At 55.5% G+C, this 15,096-nt stretch overlaps 3 protein-coding genes across 3 annotated transcripts; 2 read left to right on the forward strand and 1 right to left on the reverse strand.

Annotated features, from left to right (window-relative positions):
- Positions 1 to 307: 307 nt before the first annotated feature.
- Positions 308 to 3,210, reverse strand: LOC126045869 (uncharacterized). The gene is made up of 5 exons (XM_049817479.1): positions 3,097 to 3,210; positions 1,939 to 2,289; positions 1,583 to 1,817; positions 1,156 to 1,198; positions 308 to 893 (listed from the first exon to the last, which is right to left on the reverse strand). The coding sequence occupies exons 1-5, from the start codon at positions 3,167 to 3,169 to the stop codon at positions 765 to 767; spliced, it is 831 nt and encodes a 276-aa protein (XP_049673436.1). The 5' UTR covers positions 3,170 to 3,210; the 3' UTR covers positions 308 to 764.
- A 59-nt stretch (positions 3,211 to 3,269) lies between these two features.
- Positions 3,270 to 6,353, forward strand: LOC126045863 (tyrosine-protein phosphatase non-receptor type substrate 1-like). The gene is made up of 6 exons (XM_049817468.1): positions 3,270 to 3,409; positions 3,757 to 3,896; positions 4,250 to 4,600; positions 4,856 to 5,170; positions 5,305 to 5,655; positions 6,031 to 6,353. Exons 2-6 carry the CDS (start codon positions 3,818 to 3,820, stop codon positions 6,132 to 6,134), a joined length of 1,200 nt encoding a protein of 399 aa, XP_049673425.1. The 5' UTR covers positions 3,270 to 3,409; positions 3,757 to 3,817; the 3' UTR covers positions 6,135 to 6,353.
- A 315-nt stretch (positions 6,354 to 6,668) lies between these two features.
- NSFL1C (NSFL1 cofactor) lies at positions 6,669 to 13,905 on the forward strand. Its single transcript, XM_049817474.1, has 9 exons — positions 6,669 to 6,806; positions 7,496 to 7,593; positions 8,585 to 8,659; positions 9,834 to 9,999; positions 10,345 to 10,437; positions 11,069 to 11,178; positions 11,629 to 11,766; positions 12,287 to 12,451; positions 13,511 to 13,905. Exons 1-9 carry the CDS (start codon positions 6,705 to 6,707, stop codon positions 13,671 to 13,673), a joined length of 1,110 nt encoding a protein of 369 aa, XP_049673431.1. The 5' UTR covers positions 6,669 to 6,704; the 3' UTR covers positions 13,674 to 13,905.
- The last annotated feature ends 1,191 nt before the right edge of the window (positions 13,906 to 15,096 follow it).

Genomic DNA, 15,096 nt, shown 5'->3' on the forward strand with positions numbered 1-15,096 from the left:
ACCGGCTCCTTCAGGAGGGCAGGGAAAGCCAGACAAGGGCCGGTCCTTGGCCCATGAGCTGCAGCAAAGTGGCACCGAGAGCTGTTCCTGAGAGCTGCCCTGTGTGTGGTCAGAAGATGCAGGTTTGGTGGGAGCCGGGCAGCCACCCTGCCCGGGGGAGCTGCCTGGGGGCACGGTGGGAGGTGGGAGCTGCCCATGGGGCTTAGCACGAGCCCGGCAGCAGCACAGGCTGAGCTGGGACAGGGCTGCGGAGGGTACGCATCTCCCAAGGACCCTTGCTTGGAACACAGCGGGACCGGACGGCACAGCTGTTTGCTGGCTTTAATGAGGATGGGCTCGGTACGGTGACAAGATAACACAAATGACAGACCTGCTGAGCCAGGAAGGTGCCAGTGGTGGCCCGTGCTGGCGGAGACAGGCACGCGTGAAGTCCTCTTGGTGTAATTGGCACCGAACAGCTTGCACAAGGCAGAGGTGCTCAGCCTCATGGCTTGATCCCGTGTTTGAGATGGCTGCGGGGTCCTGGGAGAGCTGCTGCTGAGCCCTGGCACGGCAGGGGCTGAGCGGCCCTGAGCCTCAACCCGGCACCGCTGCTGATATGGAAATGAATTAGGGGAGCTTTGCCAGCTCCGAGCACAGGGTGCTGACCTTGGGCTGGGGCGTGCCATGCAAACAGATCCACTTCTTTATTGTGTCCTGCAGAAACGTCCCTGCTTCCTCCCCTGAAACGGGCTCTTTGGCCTTGCAGGCTGCGGTGCCACACATCACTTGGCAGCTACCCTGATGCTGGCGTACTCGGAGCAGGCTGTGCCGGGGGTCCTGCTGTGCCGCGGGGCTGTGGGCAGGGGCTGGAGATCGGCATAGTGGATGTCATTGTCCTCCTTGCTGCTTTGCTGCAGAAGTGCACACAAATGGTGAATGCTGTCACAAGAAAAATCTTGCAAAAATAACCCGAACGGTAGGTTCAAACCAGGATGGTGGTGCCACGACTGCGCGGATGGCCCTGCGTTGTGGTGCGGAGCGTGCTGGGACGGACCACATGCAGGCAGCTGCTGCTCCCCCAATGCCCACCCTGGCCCCGGAGCCTTGCAGAATCCCTGCAAGCCGGGGCATTGGCATGGAATTCTCTTCCCCATACTCATGGCTCACTCTTACCTTGCTGGGCAGATGTGAGGTCTCTGCATCCACGATTTCGTTGCTGGGGGGGGGGGGAAGGACAGCCATTAGAGCTAAAGGAAGCCAGGTGCCCTCCCCAGTCCACTGAGCATGGCACTCCTCAATTCCCCTCCCAAATTTTAGGTGGGCTTTGTGGCACATGGCCACACACAACGCCCGTTCTGAAGGCACAGAAGATGGACAACGTGCTGTCTGCCCGCCTGGGCCGGGCTCAGACACCACGGTGAGGGGCTGCAGGGAGCTCCCCAGCGCTGGGTGCTCCCCACCATGTGCTCCTGTGAAACGCAGAGAGAAGCGATGGAGTGCAGCGATGAGCCTGTGAGTAAAGGACTTTTTCTGGGGATAATCACTGCTTCGGAGGGAGAGGAAACCAGGATAAAGCAGGTGGATAAGGCAGTTTGCTCACCTTGGGGTGCAGAAGGAAGAGGTGGTGCGTACGGACCTGGGGGTGCTGGGGGTCCCTGCACAGCACCGCAGATGGATGGGCAAGAAGCTGCCCGCGGCTGCCAGCCTGGCCAGGCGCTGGCTTTCTGCCTCGCCTCTGCGCTTCCTCCTGTACATGCAAAGGGTGACAAAGAGGCCAAGGAGGAGGAAGCAGAGCACTACAGCTGCAGCCACCATGCTGGGAACCAGGGCTCTATCTGTGGAGATACAAGGCAGAGCAGGCAGAGGGTGGTGGGCAGCTTGGGACCCCGCCGCAGGCAGGATGGGGGCTGTGGGATGGGGACCCTGGAGACGAGGATCCCGCTGGGCTGCACTCACCATGCAGGGAAACCACCGTGCCCTTTCCACGTCGAAACATCTCCACACCGCTCACCGTTTTGTTGAACTTGATGCAGTAATAGGTGCCGGCATCCTCGGGGCGAACATCCCTGATGTGGATGCTGAAGTCTGTGTTGGACTCACTCACTACCCGCGTCACGCGGGGGAAGGTGCCTTTCTGTTCATAAACGGTCTCATTCCCATCGCCCCAGCCCTTCAGCCACTTCACGGGGCCGAGGGGACCGACTCCAGACGTGGTGCAGGTCAGGGTGAGCGTCTCCCCCGCTGCCACCGACACCTTGTCCTGGGGCTGCTGCAGCTCGAAGTTCGGACCCCCCTGGGCACCCGCACCTGGGCACAGTGACAGGAGGGTTTGGTGCTGAGCGACGGAGCGAGGAGAGGCCTCGCTCCGCTCACCCCGAGCGGCACGGGCAGAGAAGCCCCAGCTCGCTCCGAGTTTGCAGCAGTTCAGCTGAGAAATATCCCTGGATGTGGCAGAGGGAAACCGCAGGAGCAGCGGGAGCCGGGTTCAAACCGAACAAGGAGTAAATTTGCCTCCCCTGTCGTGTCGTTAACAGGAGGTGCTGCGGGTGCTGGGACTCCAGAGAGGTACAGAGAGAGCCAAGGGGAATTCCTGGCAGGAAAAACTCCCGAGTGCTGTTAAACATTAACGCCCCGGCTCCGTACAACAGGAGCCAAGATGACCGGGGCTCTGCGAAGAAGGCTTCACGCCTCGGGGGGGCCAGCCGGGAACCGGCTCTGAGCGGGGATGTGCAGCCCTGGACCCGAACGCAGCCCCCAAACCCCTCCTGCCCCCAAACCCCGCCTGCCTAAAGCCCCCCCCCCCCCCCCCCCCCCCCCGACACCGGCTCGGCGGGGCTCGGGGCTGCACGTCCCGGTGCTCGGCGCTGCACACCCCGGCCGCCTCACCCCCCGGCATCCCAAAAAGGCGGTCGGAGGAGGAAAGACCCCCGTTCTCCGTCCGTTACCGATCTGCCGCGGCTGCCGGGCCTCTCCCCCGCCGCCCCCGTTACTCCCCAAGCCCGGTCCCGGGCAGCAGCAGCAGCAGCCGGCGGCGGCGGCGGGGCAGGGAAGCGGGAGAGGCGCCGGGGGGGCGGGTTGGGGGGTGCCGGGGGACTGTCGCCGTTCCGGACTCACCCGAGAACCCCAGCGGGAAGAGGCTGAGCTGGCCGACTAGGAGCTGAACGGCCGCAGCGGCACGGCAGGCCATCGGCACTGCCCAAACTTTGGGCTCCGGGAGAAGGAAAAAGGAGAAGCTGCACAGGAAATGGAGGCGAGCGGGAGCGGGGCTGTGAACGCTTTTGGTGCCTGCCCCGGGGGCGGGCAAGCGGCGGAGTCGGCCGGCAGCTCCGCCGGGCTCTATCCCCGAAGGGCAGCCGCCGAGGGCGAAGCGGCTCCGGGTCTGGCCCCGCCGGGGACGGGGCAGGAGAGCGGCTCGGGCTCCTTCTCGGTTTGGCGAGCGGGGGGGTGGGGGGGTTTGGGGGGCTCAGGCGAAGCCCTGGGCGAGCTCTGGACCACCGGCCTGTCAGAAAGGCCAAGCCGTGGCCCGATCCTGCTGGCGAGGGCCGGGTGTCCCCCCGACAGCCCGGGGTGCCGGGATCGGGGCCCCTCTCTTTGGTTGCCCCATGCCGGTGGTCGTGGCCCACATCCTTGGGGAGAGCGGGACCGACATCATTGTCGAGGACCAGTCTCGTGACGTTGAGATGGTGCCAACGCTGTGGGAACCAGCTGGGTCTTGTGCAAGGGGTCTGTGGAGGAACTTGGCTGGCAGCGAGCCCCTTCCTTCCCCTTTGCTAGGAGAGCGCCCAGCGCCCTGCCCTGCTGAGCCGACCCGAGCCGAGCCGTCACAGAGCAGGACATGGGAATCACCCCGGCTCTGGTGACATGGGCACTGCCTCTCACCTACTTGATGCTGTTTCTGCTCCGGAGATGCCCAGGTGAGTGGGGTCCCCGCACAGCCCCAGCACCTTGCCCACGGCACGCTCCCCTGCGCCGTTGGCAGAGCGATCCCCTGTGCCCGTGGGTATCTGGGGCTCTTCTCTCACTGCCTCCCTTCCAGCTTGCTTTTTTCCCCAGCTGAAGAGTTTGGTTTACTCCAGAATGTCCCAGAAGCCCTGGGCTCTCCCCATCCCGCAGTCACCAGCCGTGCCTGCTGCCCCGGGGGGCGAGGGGCAGGGGTGTCTCTTTGTCCCCTTCTCTGGGCTGGGGCCGGGTGTCTGGTGATGCCCCGTGCTGTGCCCCAGCTCCAGGGCCCCTCATCAGCCCCAAACCCTCCTGTCGCTGTGCCCAGGTGCGGGTGCCCAGGCAGGCCCAGACTTCGAGCTGCAGCAGCCCCAGGACAAGGTGTCGGTGACAGCGGGGGAGACGCTCACCCTGACCTGCACCACGTCTCGAACTGGTCCTCTTGGCCCTGTGAAGTGGCTGAAGGGCTGGGGTGATGGGAACGAGACCGTTTATGACCAGACGGTTACCGTCCCCCGCGTAACGCGGGTAGGGGGTATTTTCGACACAGACTTCAGCATCCACATCAGGGATGTTCGCCCCGAGGATGCCGGCACCTATTACTGCGTGAAGTTTGACAAACGGGTGGGCGGTCTTGATGTGTTTCGGCATGGAAAGGGCACGGTGGTGTCCGTGCACGGTGAGTGGGGCTCCCACAGCAGCTCCCGGTGGGAACCAGCCCTGCCGGGAGCAGCCCCTGACCCATCCCAGCCCGGTGGGTTCGGCTCGGGGTGAGCGGGGATGGGGAAGGGGCTCGGGGGCCGGTCCCAGGAGAGGGTCCCACGGGCCATCCCCAGGCACATGCGTGCCCCCGTGGGAGACCCCGGTCCCTGCAGCCCCGGGCTGGGTGGGGGTGGCAGAGCCCGGTCTGACGGTCCCACGCGTCTCCCCACAGCCAAACCCACCCCCCCAGTCGTGTCTGGACCTGACAACAGAACGGGGCCGGGGCAACGGGTGCCTTTCACCTGCACGGCCGGAGGGTTCTTCCCCAAAGAGATTGATGTGAAATGGTTCAAGGACAAGGACCGGATCTCAGTTCAGCCACCCAGTATCACCCTTGGACAGACGAAATCCTCCTACGACATGTCCAGCACTGCGGTGGTGACACTGCAGGAGGACGATGTCCGCTCGCAGCTCATCTGTGAGGTGCAGCACTCCACGCTGACGGCCCCACTGAGGGGGATGTACCAGCTCAGCAAAGCCCTGCGAGGTGAGGGCTGGGGGAGCACTGGTGCTCGGGGTGCCCAGCTCCTGTGGGGCTGGGGGTCCCAGGAGAGGGACAGGGCACCCTGCGGGCAGCAGAGCCAGGGGATGCCGGGCACCAGGCGCTGCCTCTCTTCCCAGTTTCCCCCAAAGTCAGCGTGGTCGCTGGCGTGCCGAGCCCCGTTGAGGTGAACAAGACCATGAACTTCACTTGCTACGTGAAGGGGTTTTACCCAGGAGAAGTGGCCGTCGCCTGGCTGGAGAACGGGATGGAGATAAAGGTGGAGAACGTCTCCCAGCCGGTGGAGACCCCCCGGGGCTTGTTTGAGCTGAGGAGCCTGGTGGAGGTCCAAGCGACGGAGGAGAAGAACGGGTCCGTGTTCACCTGCCGAGTGGTGCACGATGCCCAGGACCCCATCAGCAGGGCGGCCACCCTGTGGATCGCTGTCGCAGCCAAGGGGGAATTGAGCGACAGGACCCAGACAAATAACGGTGCGTGAGAGCTGCTGGGATGCGGTCCCTGCTGGGGAGGCTGTAAGATGTCCCCCCCTGAGAAAGCTCAAAGTCCCACCAGAGTCTGGTTCAAGGACAGAAATATTGGGGGGCCGGGGGTGTGCGATGCTGGCAGGTACCGACCCGCCATCCTTGGTGCTTCAGGTGTCACCAGCCCGACCCCAGCTGTAAGGCTGGGTGGGGGTGGCAGAACCCGGTCTGACAGCCCCACGCTTCTCCCCACAACCAAACCCACCCCCCAAGTCGTGTCTGGGCCGGACCACAGAACGGAGCTGGGGCAACGGGTGCCTTTCACCTGCACGGCTGGAGGGGTCTTCGCTGAAGACACGCTCATGTCCCCTGTCCCCACCGCAGGTGTGAGCCTCCTGTATTGCTCTGGCTTGTGGCTTGGCATCCTGCTCGAGAAGGGGCTTCTCGGCGGCCTCCTCATCTTCCTCTTCAAGCGCGCAAGGGCATGACGAAGGAAACTCCGGTGCCGACACCTCAACCCACTCCGTGTCGATCCCCGGTTCCTCGGATCGCAGCGCCGGGAGCGGGTCGCGGGACTCGGCTGCCGCCGTCTTTGTCGTGTATACCGGGAAATAAAGGGGCTGCGATGCACAGGTTGCCCTGGACTGCTCCGCGCCACCGGGTGGCCCCGGGCGCAGACCCCCGCGGCAGCCCCGGCCAACGCCGAGAGCGGGACGGTGGAGCCTTGACGGGGGGGGGGGGGGAACCGGGACAGGCCCTGGCCGTGTCACCGGCAGCGGCAGCGCCGCAAGACCATCGGAGGGCTCCGGTTAATGGCGGGGGAGGGGGGGTGCCCGTCCCGGGTCTCGGCGTTTCGCATCGCGGTGCTCGGCGCTGCACACCCGGTGCTCGGCGCATCGAACCGCCGGGCCGCCAGGGGTCGCTGTGCCGAGAGCAGAGCGGGGCGGGGCGCTCCTAGGTGTTTCCAGCCGGTAGCGTTTGGCGGCGCACACGGAGGGGCGGGGCGGGGCGGGGCTGTCGCGGGCCCCGGCGGGGTTTAGGCGCTGCACCGCGGCAAGATGGCGGACAGGGAGGAGGCGCTGAGGGAGTTCGTGGCCGTGACCGGCGTCGAGGAGGAGCGAGCGCGTTTCTTCTTGGAGTCCGCCGGTTGGGATCTCCAGGTAGCCCCGTCGTCCTCCCCGTCGGCGGCGGGAGCGTTGGACCGGGAGCTCGGTCTCCTGCAGGTTCAAGGCCTCTCCCGGCGGCCGCTCCCGAGTCCCCGGCCCGCGAGGGTCGGTCTCCGCCGGTGCCGCGGGGGCTGGTTGGGGCCGAAGCCGGTCCTGGTTCTCTCGTTAATTTGAACATAGTTAATTTCTAGAAGGGGGCGAAGAAGCGGGGTCGGGGGGGCGTGGGGGGGTTCTGGGTTTTGCCGGGTTTCCGTGGGTTTTCCTTGAACGCTCCTGCGGTTGTTGGTGCTTCAGCGTTTGTACTGTCAGCAGCAGTCCCGGCACCCCCAAATTAAGGGGGAGATTGGCCACCACTCTGACCCGCTCCTGTCTCCCATCCCCCTCAAACGATCCGGCTGCGTTAATCTCCAAGTCTACTCACGGATGTCACAAAAGCAACTGTTTCAAAACAGTAATTTTAGCGCAACCCCTGTAGAAATATTGCAGAATAAGGGTGAGTCGCTCTGGCATACCTGTAGTGGTGAGTGTCCTACCACGACAAAGCCAAGCGTCAGAAGCTGGCAAAGCCTCATCTTTGCTAGGACCTCCAAAGGGGGAAATTACATGAAATGTCTATGTTATTTGGGTGTGGTTTTGCCATTTTTGCTCTCACCCTGAAAAGCTCCTGTGGTGTTCCTTTCCAGATTGCGCTTGCCAGTTTCTACGAGGATGGGGGTGATGAGGACATTCTGACTCTTCCCCAGCCGACACCCAGCTCTATATCCAGAGGCACTGCAGCCAGGTGAGGAGGGAGCTTCAGCTCAGGCTGATCTGTTTATCGGCAGCTTGTAAACCTGACAGTGAAAACTACTTGTGTAAAAGCACAAGCTCTGTCTAAAGCACCGGTGTATGTTAATTTTCAGGAGAAATAGTTCTGCGTTTAGGTCTGCTTCACCTCATATACCTCTCTAGAAATTGTGAAAACCTCAGCATTTATACATCACAAGCGCAGATGTTATGGCACAACCAATCCAAAGATCAGTTAGGACAACTTGCCTCACTGCTTGGGAAAAACTTGATTTGTCTTTTGAGGTTAGAAGACAATCAGTTGGTGACACTTTCATTTGAGCAGATTGTATCTCCACAGGAAAAATATTTTCTAATTTTGTGTGACACCTGATCTGATGAAGTCGAGCTTTTTACCAAAGGAGGTTATTTTTGCCTTACCAAATCCCTGTGCAGTAGGGAAATACTATCCAGTTTTAAAGAGAAGGAGTTACTGACTATATCCTGAAGGAAAAGTGCTCTCTGTTCAGGCTTTGGTGAATAAAATCCATATTGCAGAAGAACCCTGCTTCAGTTTGGATCACAACTAACAGCCTCGGCAGAAGAAACAAGAGGGGAAGGACGTGGAGGCTGGACTGTCCTGGGGCCTGGAAGAGAAACCTGTGCTTGTGCAGGTTCAGAAGCGGCGGCTCTTTGGAAGAAGCAACAAAATCCAGTACATGAGCAAAGAAGACTGAAGACCTGCTGCTTTTTCTGTGGCTGCAGCTGCCATCTCAGCCTCTTCCAGTGCCCCCAACTGCAGTTTTCTCTTTGGTGTGGTTGGCAGAGAGGTCCAAGAGCTCAGTTTACCACTGGGTTACACCAGTGCTGACCTGTCATTTCATAGAGTAATGAATCAGACCCTGAAAGTAGAACAGGGTCAATCTAACTGCTGTGTTCAGGAGCTTTTGCTCACGTTGTTGAAATGTGTCATGAGGCTGACGTACTTCTCCAATTGACTTTTGCAGTGACCACAGAGTAACATCGTTTAGAGACCTTGTTCACGCGCAGGAGGAGGATGATGAAGAGGAGGAGGGACAGCGGTAAGTTTTCAGTTAAAGACTTAACACCTGTGTGTTTATCCCTGCCCTTTTGTGATGGCTTGCCACTTGTGTACAGTGTTTTTTTAAAAAGCAGATTTAAGTCGATACAAAATTCCTGTATTGAGAAATCTCAGATTTGACCTGGTAAGGTTGGTCAGTGCAAAGTCTGTACATGGCTGTATAAACACCAGTTTTCATTGCTGAATTGTGCTGTTGAAAGCCTAAGGTAGGATGTGGAAGCCTGAGGTTAAGAATAGGAAAAAGCCCAGATCATCAGTTGTGTCCGTAGAGAACAGAAATGTGGGAATAATGCACGGATTGCTTTTCTTTCTGCCTGGGTTTTGGGGGGGGGGGGGGGGGGGGGTGTGGTTGGGTGTTTTTGTTTGGTTTTGGTTTGATTTGGTTTTTCAAGTGCTGCTTAAGGGTAATGTAATGGAGTGTGGAGGTGGAAAGAAAAATGTAGGTCCCCTTTCCAATGGGAACATGGTGTACTAGTGGGAAAGCTGTCTACGATGTCAGCTGTAAGTAGTTAAATACCCTTAAGGTTAACAGGCAAGGTAAATTGAATGGAACTGATGTATCTTAAGGTGGCTCAGTCTAGGTAGACTGTGTGGTCTTCTGCAAACAGATGTGAGCTTGCTCTGTATGTGTTATGAGCCATCTGGAAGCTAATAAACCCGATCTTCCAGAAGTGCTTAATTGCATTTCACTGTGTGTTCATTGCTTCCCATCTAGATCTGTCCTGTGCGTGGTGATCTTTCAGTGTGGCACAGACATGTGCCTTCCCTCAAAATACCTGTTAGATGTTGCCCATTTTCTTCCATCTGACAGGTCAGAGACGTGCTGGAAGTCTTGTTCAGCATGGTAATATAGCATTCGAAACTGAGCCTTGTCAGTCTGGACTGTTTCTCTTGCTAGGGCCGAGAGAGTTGTTATCACTTTATTTCTGTTGATCAATGGATAATTTTACAGTAACTGATGTAAAAAGAAAGCCTCTGCAGTACAGGAACTTGTAAGTGGCTACAGGAGATCCACTGGTAGTAGCTAATATTTGTAGATGCAAGTTGGACAAAAATGAACTGAATCCTGATATAAAACTGCTGGGTCCTGTCACATGTGTCTCCTGGAGAAGCAGTGGTCCAGTCTTACCCAGAAGCCATGTGCTTTCTGTTAGGTTTTATGCCGGTGGCTCGGAGAGAAGTGGACAGCAGATCGTTGGTCCTCCGAGGAAGAAGAGTCCCAACGAACTGGTGGAGGATCTGTTCAAAGGAGCAAAGGAACATGGTGCAGTGGCGGTTGATCGGACAGCCAAGAGCGGTGGCGAGACTAGCAAGCCTAAAGTGAGGAGTGATGAGTTCTTCCTTCTGTTCCCTGTTTCAGTTAAGGCTCCCACTGTGACAGCTGTTTGGTACTGTGGAGTCCTGGAATAACCTTAAAAGGGCAACTAAGTCTGGACTTTTCTCTTAATGCAGCTCCAATTCGTGTGCCACACCGGCAAGAAAAGCTGCTTTCTTGTGCCGTATTTATTAACATGTTCAAGCTGGTCACTGTGCCTGCAGGACAATAGATGTTGCTGATGCCATGAAGGCCCCTTGTTCATCCATAACCTTGTTGGGGAAAGGGAAGCATGCTGTCTTGGGTTTGTGTCGCTCTATAACCTCGTTGCCTGTCCCTCTCTCTTGCAGCCTTTCGCAGGGGGAGGGTATCGTCTCGGGGCTACTCCAGAGGAGGAGTCTGCTTATGTGGCAGGAGAGAGGAGACAGAACTCTGCTCAGGATGTGAGTATCTCTCTGTTCTGTTTTGTAGATGTCACCCGAGGGATTTCTCTGCTGTAGCTACACAGCTCGCAAGCCCAGAGAGTTATAAAGCTTGATAGAAATTCAAGAGTATGGAAGTATGGTAAATCCTGCTTCTCGTGGGATTCCTGATTAGAAAATAATAGATGCTTGGGTCTTGCGTAAGCAGTTTTTTGATGATCTTTTAATTAAGAATCTGAGTGTTCCTTAGAAGGGCAGATTGTGAAAAATAGTGTGCAAAGAGCACTGGGTAATTAATGCTTCTTTATCTATTGAAGAGATGCGGAGCTAGCAGCATCAATGCAAGACTCTCTTGTGCTTGGCTTGTGAGCAAATACCCATCTAGGCTGTGGTGGGAGCTTGGATTAGGCTCCTCGCCTAGCACGCTCTTGGGTCTTCAACCATATTTATCAGAAAGGGGTCTATGTTGCCACCTTCTAGCAACTGATGCGTGAGTGTTTTGGGTTTTTCCCTCAGCCCAGAGGAACCTGGCTGGAACATTTTGTGCACCTTGAAATTCCTCTGCTGGTCAGGAACTTTTCACTTTGCGTCCGGTTATTGTTCTTACTAAGATACTTCAGTGAGGCTGACTGTTGTTTGGGGGCTGCTGCAGGTGCATGTCGTACTGAAGCTCTGGAAGAGTGGATTCAGTCTGGATAGCGGAGAACTGAGGAGCTACCAGGATCCGTCCAATGCCCAGTTTCTTGATGATATCCGCAGAGGGTATGTAGTGAGAAGGGAGAGAAAGAATAGCTGTTTTCTGAAACACAAGCCTTTGTGGAATCCAGGATGCTGAATCAATGGCACGTTTTACCTGAGCTTTCTTAAAAGAGCTAGATTCTTAATGTGGAAACTATGGAAGGGCAGATTTGAACATTTACTTCAAATAAGTGGGAAGTAGCTTTGGTTTGTGTGGGGCCTTGAGAGTTTAAAGTGAACAGACTTTCGTATTTGGGCTGAGGATTTCTGTTGCATTGTGTCACTCCAGGTGAGGGCCAGGGAAAAGTAACCTTTAATTTGTGTCTGTTAGTGGGGAGGTGTGCATCTGCCCTGTTAATTAAGCAAGGGCTCACTGCGATTCCTGAAATTCTAGAGGGTTGTGGCTGGCACTTTTTCTCTGCACTTTCTTGACTTGCTTCTTCAGGCAGCTGCCTTAGGACACTCTCTTTGCAGGGAAGTCCCAGCAGAGCTGCGCAGGTTAGCACGGGGTGGACAAGTGAACCTGGATATGGAGGATCACCGTGATGAGGAGTATGTGAAACCTAAAAGTGTCTTCAAAGCTTTTACTGGAGAAGGACAGAAGCTGGGCAGGTAAGAAGACGGCAGCGCTGGTTTGCTATGTGTGTGATGTGAGAGAGTCACTTTGGGAGTTTTGCTGGTTTGAGCCTTTTGATTCATCTTTCTGAAGAAAAGGGACTTGGTACCTGCAGTGTGTGAGGTGTTCCTCTAAGAGAGGAAAGTAGGTTTACTGGCGTGTACTGTGAGATGGCTCAGCCTTTCCGTGGCAGGAGGCGGATCCCTGGTTTGGAACCACCATGACATGTCACGTAGAAGCAGTGTTTCAAAGTTACATTGTCCCTGTTCCTGTGGGTGTGTGAAGACCTGTGATGCAGTGCTGCAGAGGGAGATGGCAGAGGTGAAGTCCTAGACAAGTTCCTGCTGACTAGCAGACTCCTAAGTTCTCAATTCCAACTTGCATTGGTGTCTCTTGACTAGGAACCCTGGTAGTTGGGCCCAGCAGGCGATAGGCTCACTGCCTGACTCCTGGCACCCTGCAGCCAGGTGAGTCGTTTGGTTTTTAACAGCTCGCCTTGTGTCTCCCTGTTCTCAGCACTGTGCCCCAGGTGATGGGCACCAGCTCACCAGCCCAGCAGGCAGAAAATGAAGCCAAAGCCAGTTCTGCTATCGCTATTGATGAGTCGGAGCCTATCACCAACATCCAAATCCGGCTTGCTGACGGTGGGCGACTGGTCCAGAAGTTTAACCACAATCACAGGTACAAACACAACAGGAAACACAGGTTACTAACTGCGAAGGCCTAAATGACACTGCAAACTGCACAGGTGGAGCAGATGTTAAAATCCTGGCTAGCCTGCTACAGGGAGCTCTGGGTATCCTTCTATATAGGTGAATAGGAATAAAGTTATTGTGGGGTCTTAAAGCAGTCGTTAACTGTTGGAAGGATAGGATTTGCTTTCCAAATAGTGATAGATTATAGCCAGTGATACTGTGCCTGGGACCTTCAGTATTATCAGCAGAACTTTCCTTAATGTCACCTATAAAAAGCTGAATCTCTTCTAAGGGCTTTAGCAACTGTCAGATAATTAGGAACTTGGTTTAGTTATTCTGACTCTCAGTTCAGACTTTTCTACTGGGCTGTTCCCTGCGCTGAATGGAGCACCAAGGAGTGCTCTTACAGCAGTTCAGTTCCCTTGGACAAATAAAGGTGGCTTATATACCCTGCTGCTTCGTTAGACTTCTCTCCCGAAGTCCTTCTCACCTACTTGATCTCAGAGAGTGTGGCCATTTGTTTATACTCATTCCTCCAGTTTCTAGAAGAGAATCAAGCATGATGCAAAAAGTTACAAAAACCTTCTTCTATGATCGGGTGCAGGAAATGGATCCAGTGTCACTGTTTTGGCTGCTCTTGGGAGTTGAGATCACCTAGATTATGCTGCATGTGATGAGCTCAGTCACTTATAGCAGCTAGTGTCAAGCAATTTGTTAATCTGTTCATGTTGAAGGATTCAGAAGCTTTCAACTTCAACGAGCCACCTGACAACACAAACGTTCCCATTGGGCAGTGTAAAAGAACATTTAGCTGTAAGTCTTTAGCTTATAAAGCAGCTTGTGTTATTTTCACTGAATGGGAGCCTACGGAAGAGTAGGTTAAATCAGAATTGTCTGGCTGTGGCCTCTACTGTTAGCTGAAAAACAAGAGCAGCGACTGCAGGGTTGCGTGCTCTGGAAAGGGTGAATTTAGGCTGTTGCCATGCATTTTTTCCAGGATGTTTAGTAACAGGATCACCCTTGTGTGTTTGATCCCTTTGGACAGGATCCGTGACATCCGACTCTTCATAGTAGATGCTCGGCCAGCAATGGCTGCCACCAGTTTCGTCCTCATGACCACCTTCCCAAATAAAGAGCTGACTGATGAGAACCAAACCCTGAAGGAAGCCAACCTGCTCAATGCTGTCATTGTTCAGCGGTTAACATAAAGGAACCCACCTCTCGCCACACGCCTGCCTGCAGTGCGCATGTGTCGTCTCGTCCTGTGTGTGCACCTGCGCTGTGCAACACGGGCTCACATCTACTCGTAGCTCTGGGTTCTTAGGTCTTGGTTGGACTTTTTTTCTCTTTAGTTGCATTTCCCATGGTTTCTTTTTTTTTTTGTGATGATGATCAGTGGACTTTAAAATAAATAAATGAAACGAATCCCTTTTGAAAGGAGCTGCAGCCTATTGTGCCGCAAATTCTCCCATGAGAGTTCAGTTACCTTTGTGGATTGCGTTACTACGCTCTTTAGAGGGGAGGAAGGTAAGGGGGAAGGGAGCTCCCAAGGAGCAGTTTCTGACCGTTGCCAACTGACTGCTCATCACAATCTTTTTGCTCTTCCCTCTCCTCCAGGGACTGCTGCAAAGTACTCCCTTTGTTTTCACACTTTAAATATAAACTATATGAGAATAGGTGATCTGATTGTCAGGATAATGGTTACACTACTGTAAAAGCATTGTGGGGGAAGTCTTTGTGAAACAGCTGTTGCTCAGTGTGGGGAAAACTGATGTGTGTGTGCAGGTGCAAGGTTTAACACTCTTCTTGGGCTTTTCTGGAGAGAAAGTCCTGACTTCCCTTCCCTCAGCAGAACTCTTAGGGGCATTCACTGCAGTACCCGCCTGCTCTGCGTGCACTTTCTGCAGCAGTCCAGACTGACTGCAGTTCTAATTTGCTGTATTGCATTTCTCTGAGAAACCCTGCTGCTGACTTTTTCTTTCCAAGAAGGCACAAAGCTGAATCAGCTTGAAGTGACTGAAAGGGCAAACAGAGTCTGTCTTACTGGAAAGCAAGTTTTATTTTAAGAGGTGAATTATTGAGAGGATGGAAGCAGCTCAGGTGGAAAAACTCAAGGCTGTAGTACCCTTTGATTTATTTCCTCTCCTCTGCTGAGGACTAACATAACTGAACACCTGGAATTCTCCAGCTTTGGCCTGTTCTGCTGTTAATGTTTTGGGCTCAGGTCTCCATATTTTTCTTTCCTTTGAACAGAATCCCGCAGGTGAATTTGTTATGCCTAGGCATGAGGGACTGGTAGCTCTGATGTAGCATCACGCGTACGAGTTGCCATATAGCGTTGTGCCATGGCACTTTGCACTGACCCGCAGCATGCTTGCTATCCTAAGCCCTGGGCTTCGGTGCAGAACTCGGAGCTGTGCTGAACAGTGGGCCTCCAGACATCGGCTAACTGGGAGCTGCCCTGCGCCCAGCGGTATCCCTTTGAGAGAGGCTGGATTGCTGCCGTGCGAAGGGTTGGAGCACGCCATCCGCTTCCTGCCTTAGTCACACTGGAGCCCTGCGGCTGCTGCTGTGCTGTAAGTCCACCCCCCTCATCACTCTGAAGCTTCCAGGTCCTCACCTTGGTGTGAG

The sequence above is a fragment of the Accipiter gentilis genome, chromosome 14 (genome assembly GCF_929443795.1).
Source record: "Accipiter gentilis chromosome 14, bAccGen1.1, whole genome shotgun sequence".
Lineage (NCBI taxonomy): Eukaryota > Metazoa > Chordata > Aves > Accipitriformes > Accipitridae > Astur > Astur gentilis.

Coding starts and splice junctions, on each gene's coding strand:
- LOC126045863 (XM_049817468.1), top strand. CDS start 3,818: ATGGGAATCACCCCGGCTCTGGTGACATGGGCACTGCCTCTCACCTAC. Junction 4,601..4,855: donor CACGGTGGTGTCCGTGCACG/GTGAGTGGGGCT, acceptor GTCTCCCCACAG/CCAAACCCACCCCCCCAGTC. Junction 5,171..5,304: donor GCTCAGCAAAGCCCTGCGAG/GTGAGGGCTGGG, acceptor CTCTCTTCCCAG/TTTCCCCCAAAGTCAGCGTG.
- NSFL1C (XM_049817474.1), top strand. CDS start 6,705: ATGGCGGACAGGGAGGAGGCGCTGAGGGAGTTCGTGGCCGTGACCGGC. Junction 6,807..7,495: donor CCGCCGGTTGGGATCTCCAG/GTAGCCCCGTCG, acceptor GTTCCTTTCCAG/ATTGCGCTTGCCAGTTTCTA. Junction 7,594..8,584: donor TCCAGAGGCACTGCAGCCAG/GTGAGGAGGGAG, acceptor TGACTTTTGCAG/TGACCACAGAGTAACATCGT.
- LOC126045869 (XM_049817479.1), bottom strand. CDS start 3,169: ATGGCCTGCCGTGCCGCTGCGGCCGTTCAGCTCCTAGTCGGCCAGCTC. Junction 2,290..3,096: donor CTTCCCGCTGGGGTTCTCGG/GTGAGTCCGGAA, acceptor CACTGTGCCCAG/GTGCGGGTGCCCAGGGGGGT. Junction 1,199..1,582: donor TCTTCCTTCTGCACCCCAAG/GTGAGCAAACTG, acceptor CCCCCCCCCCAG/CAACGAAATCGTGGATGCAG.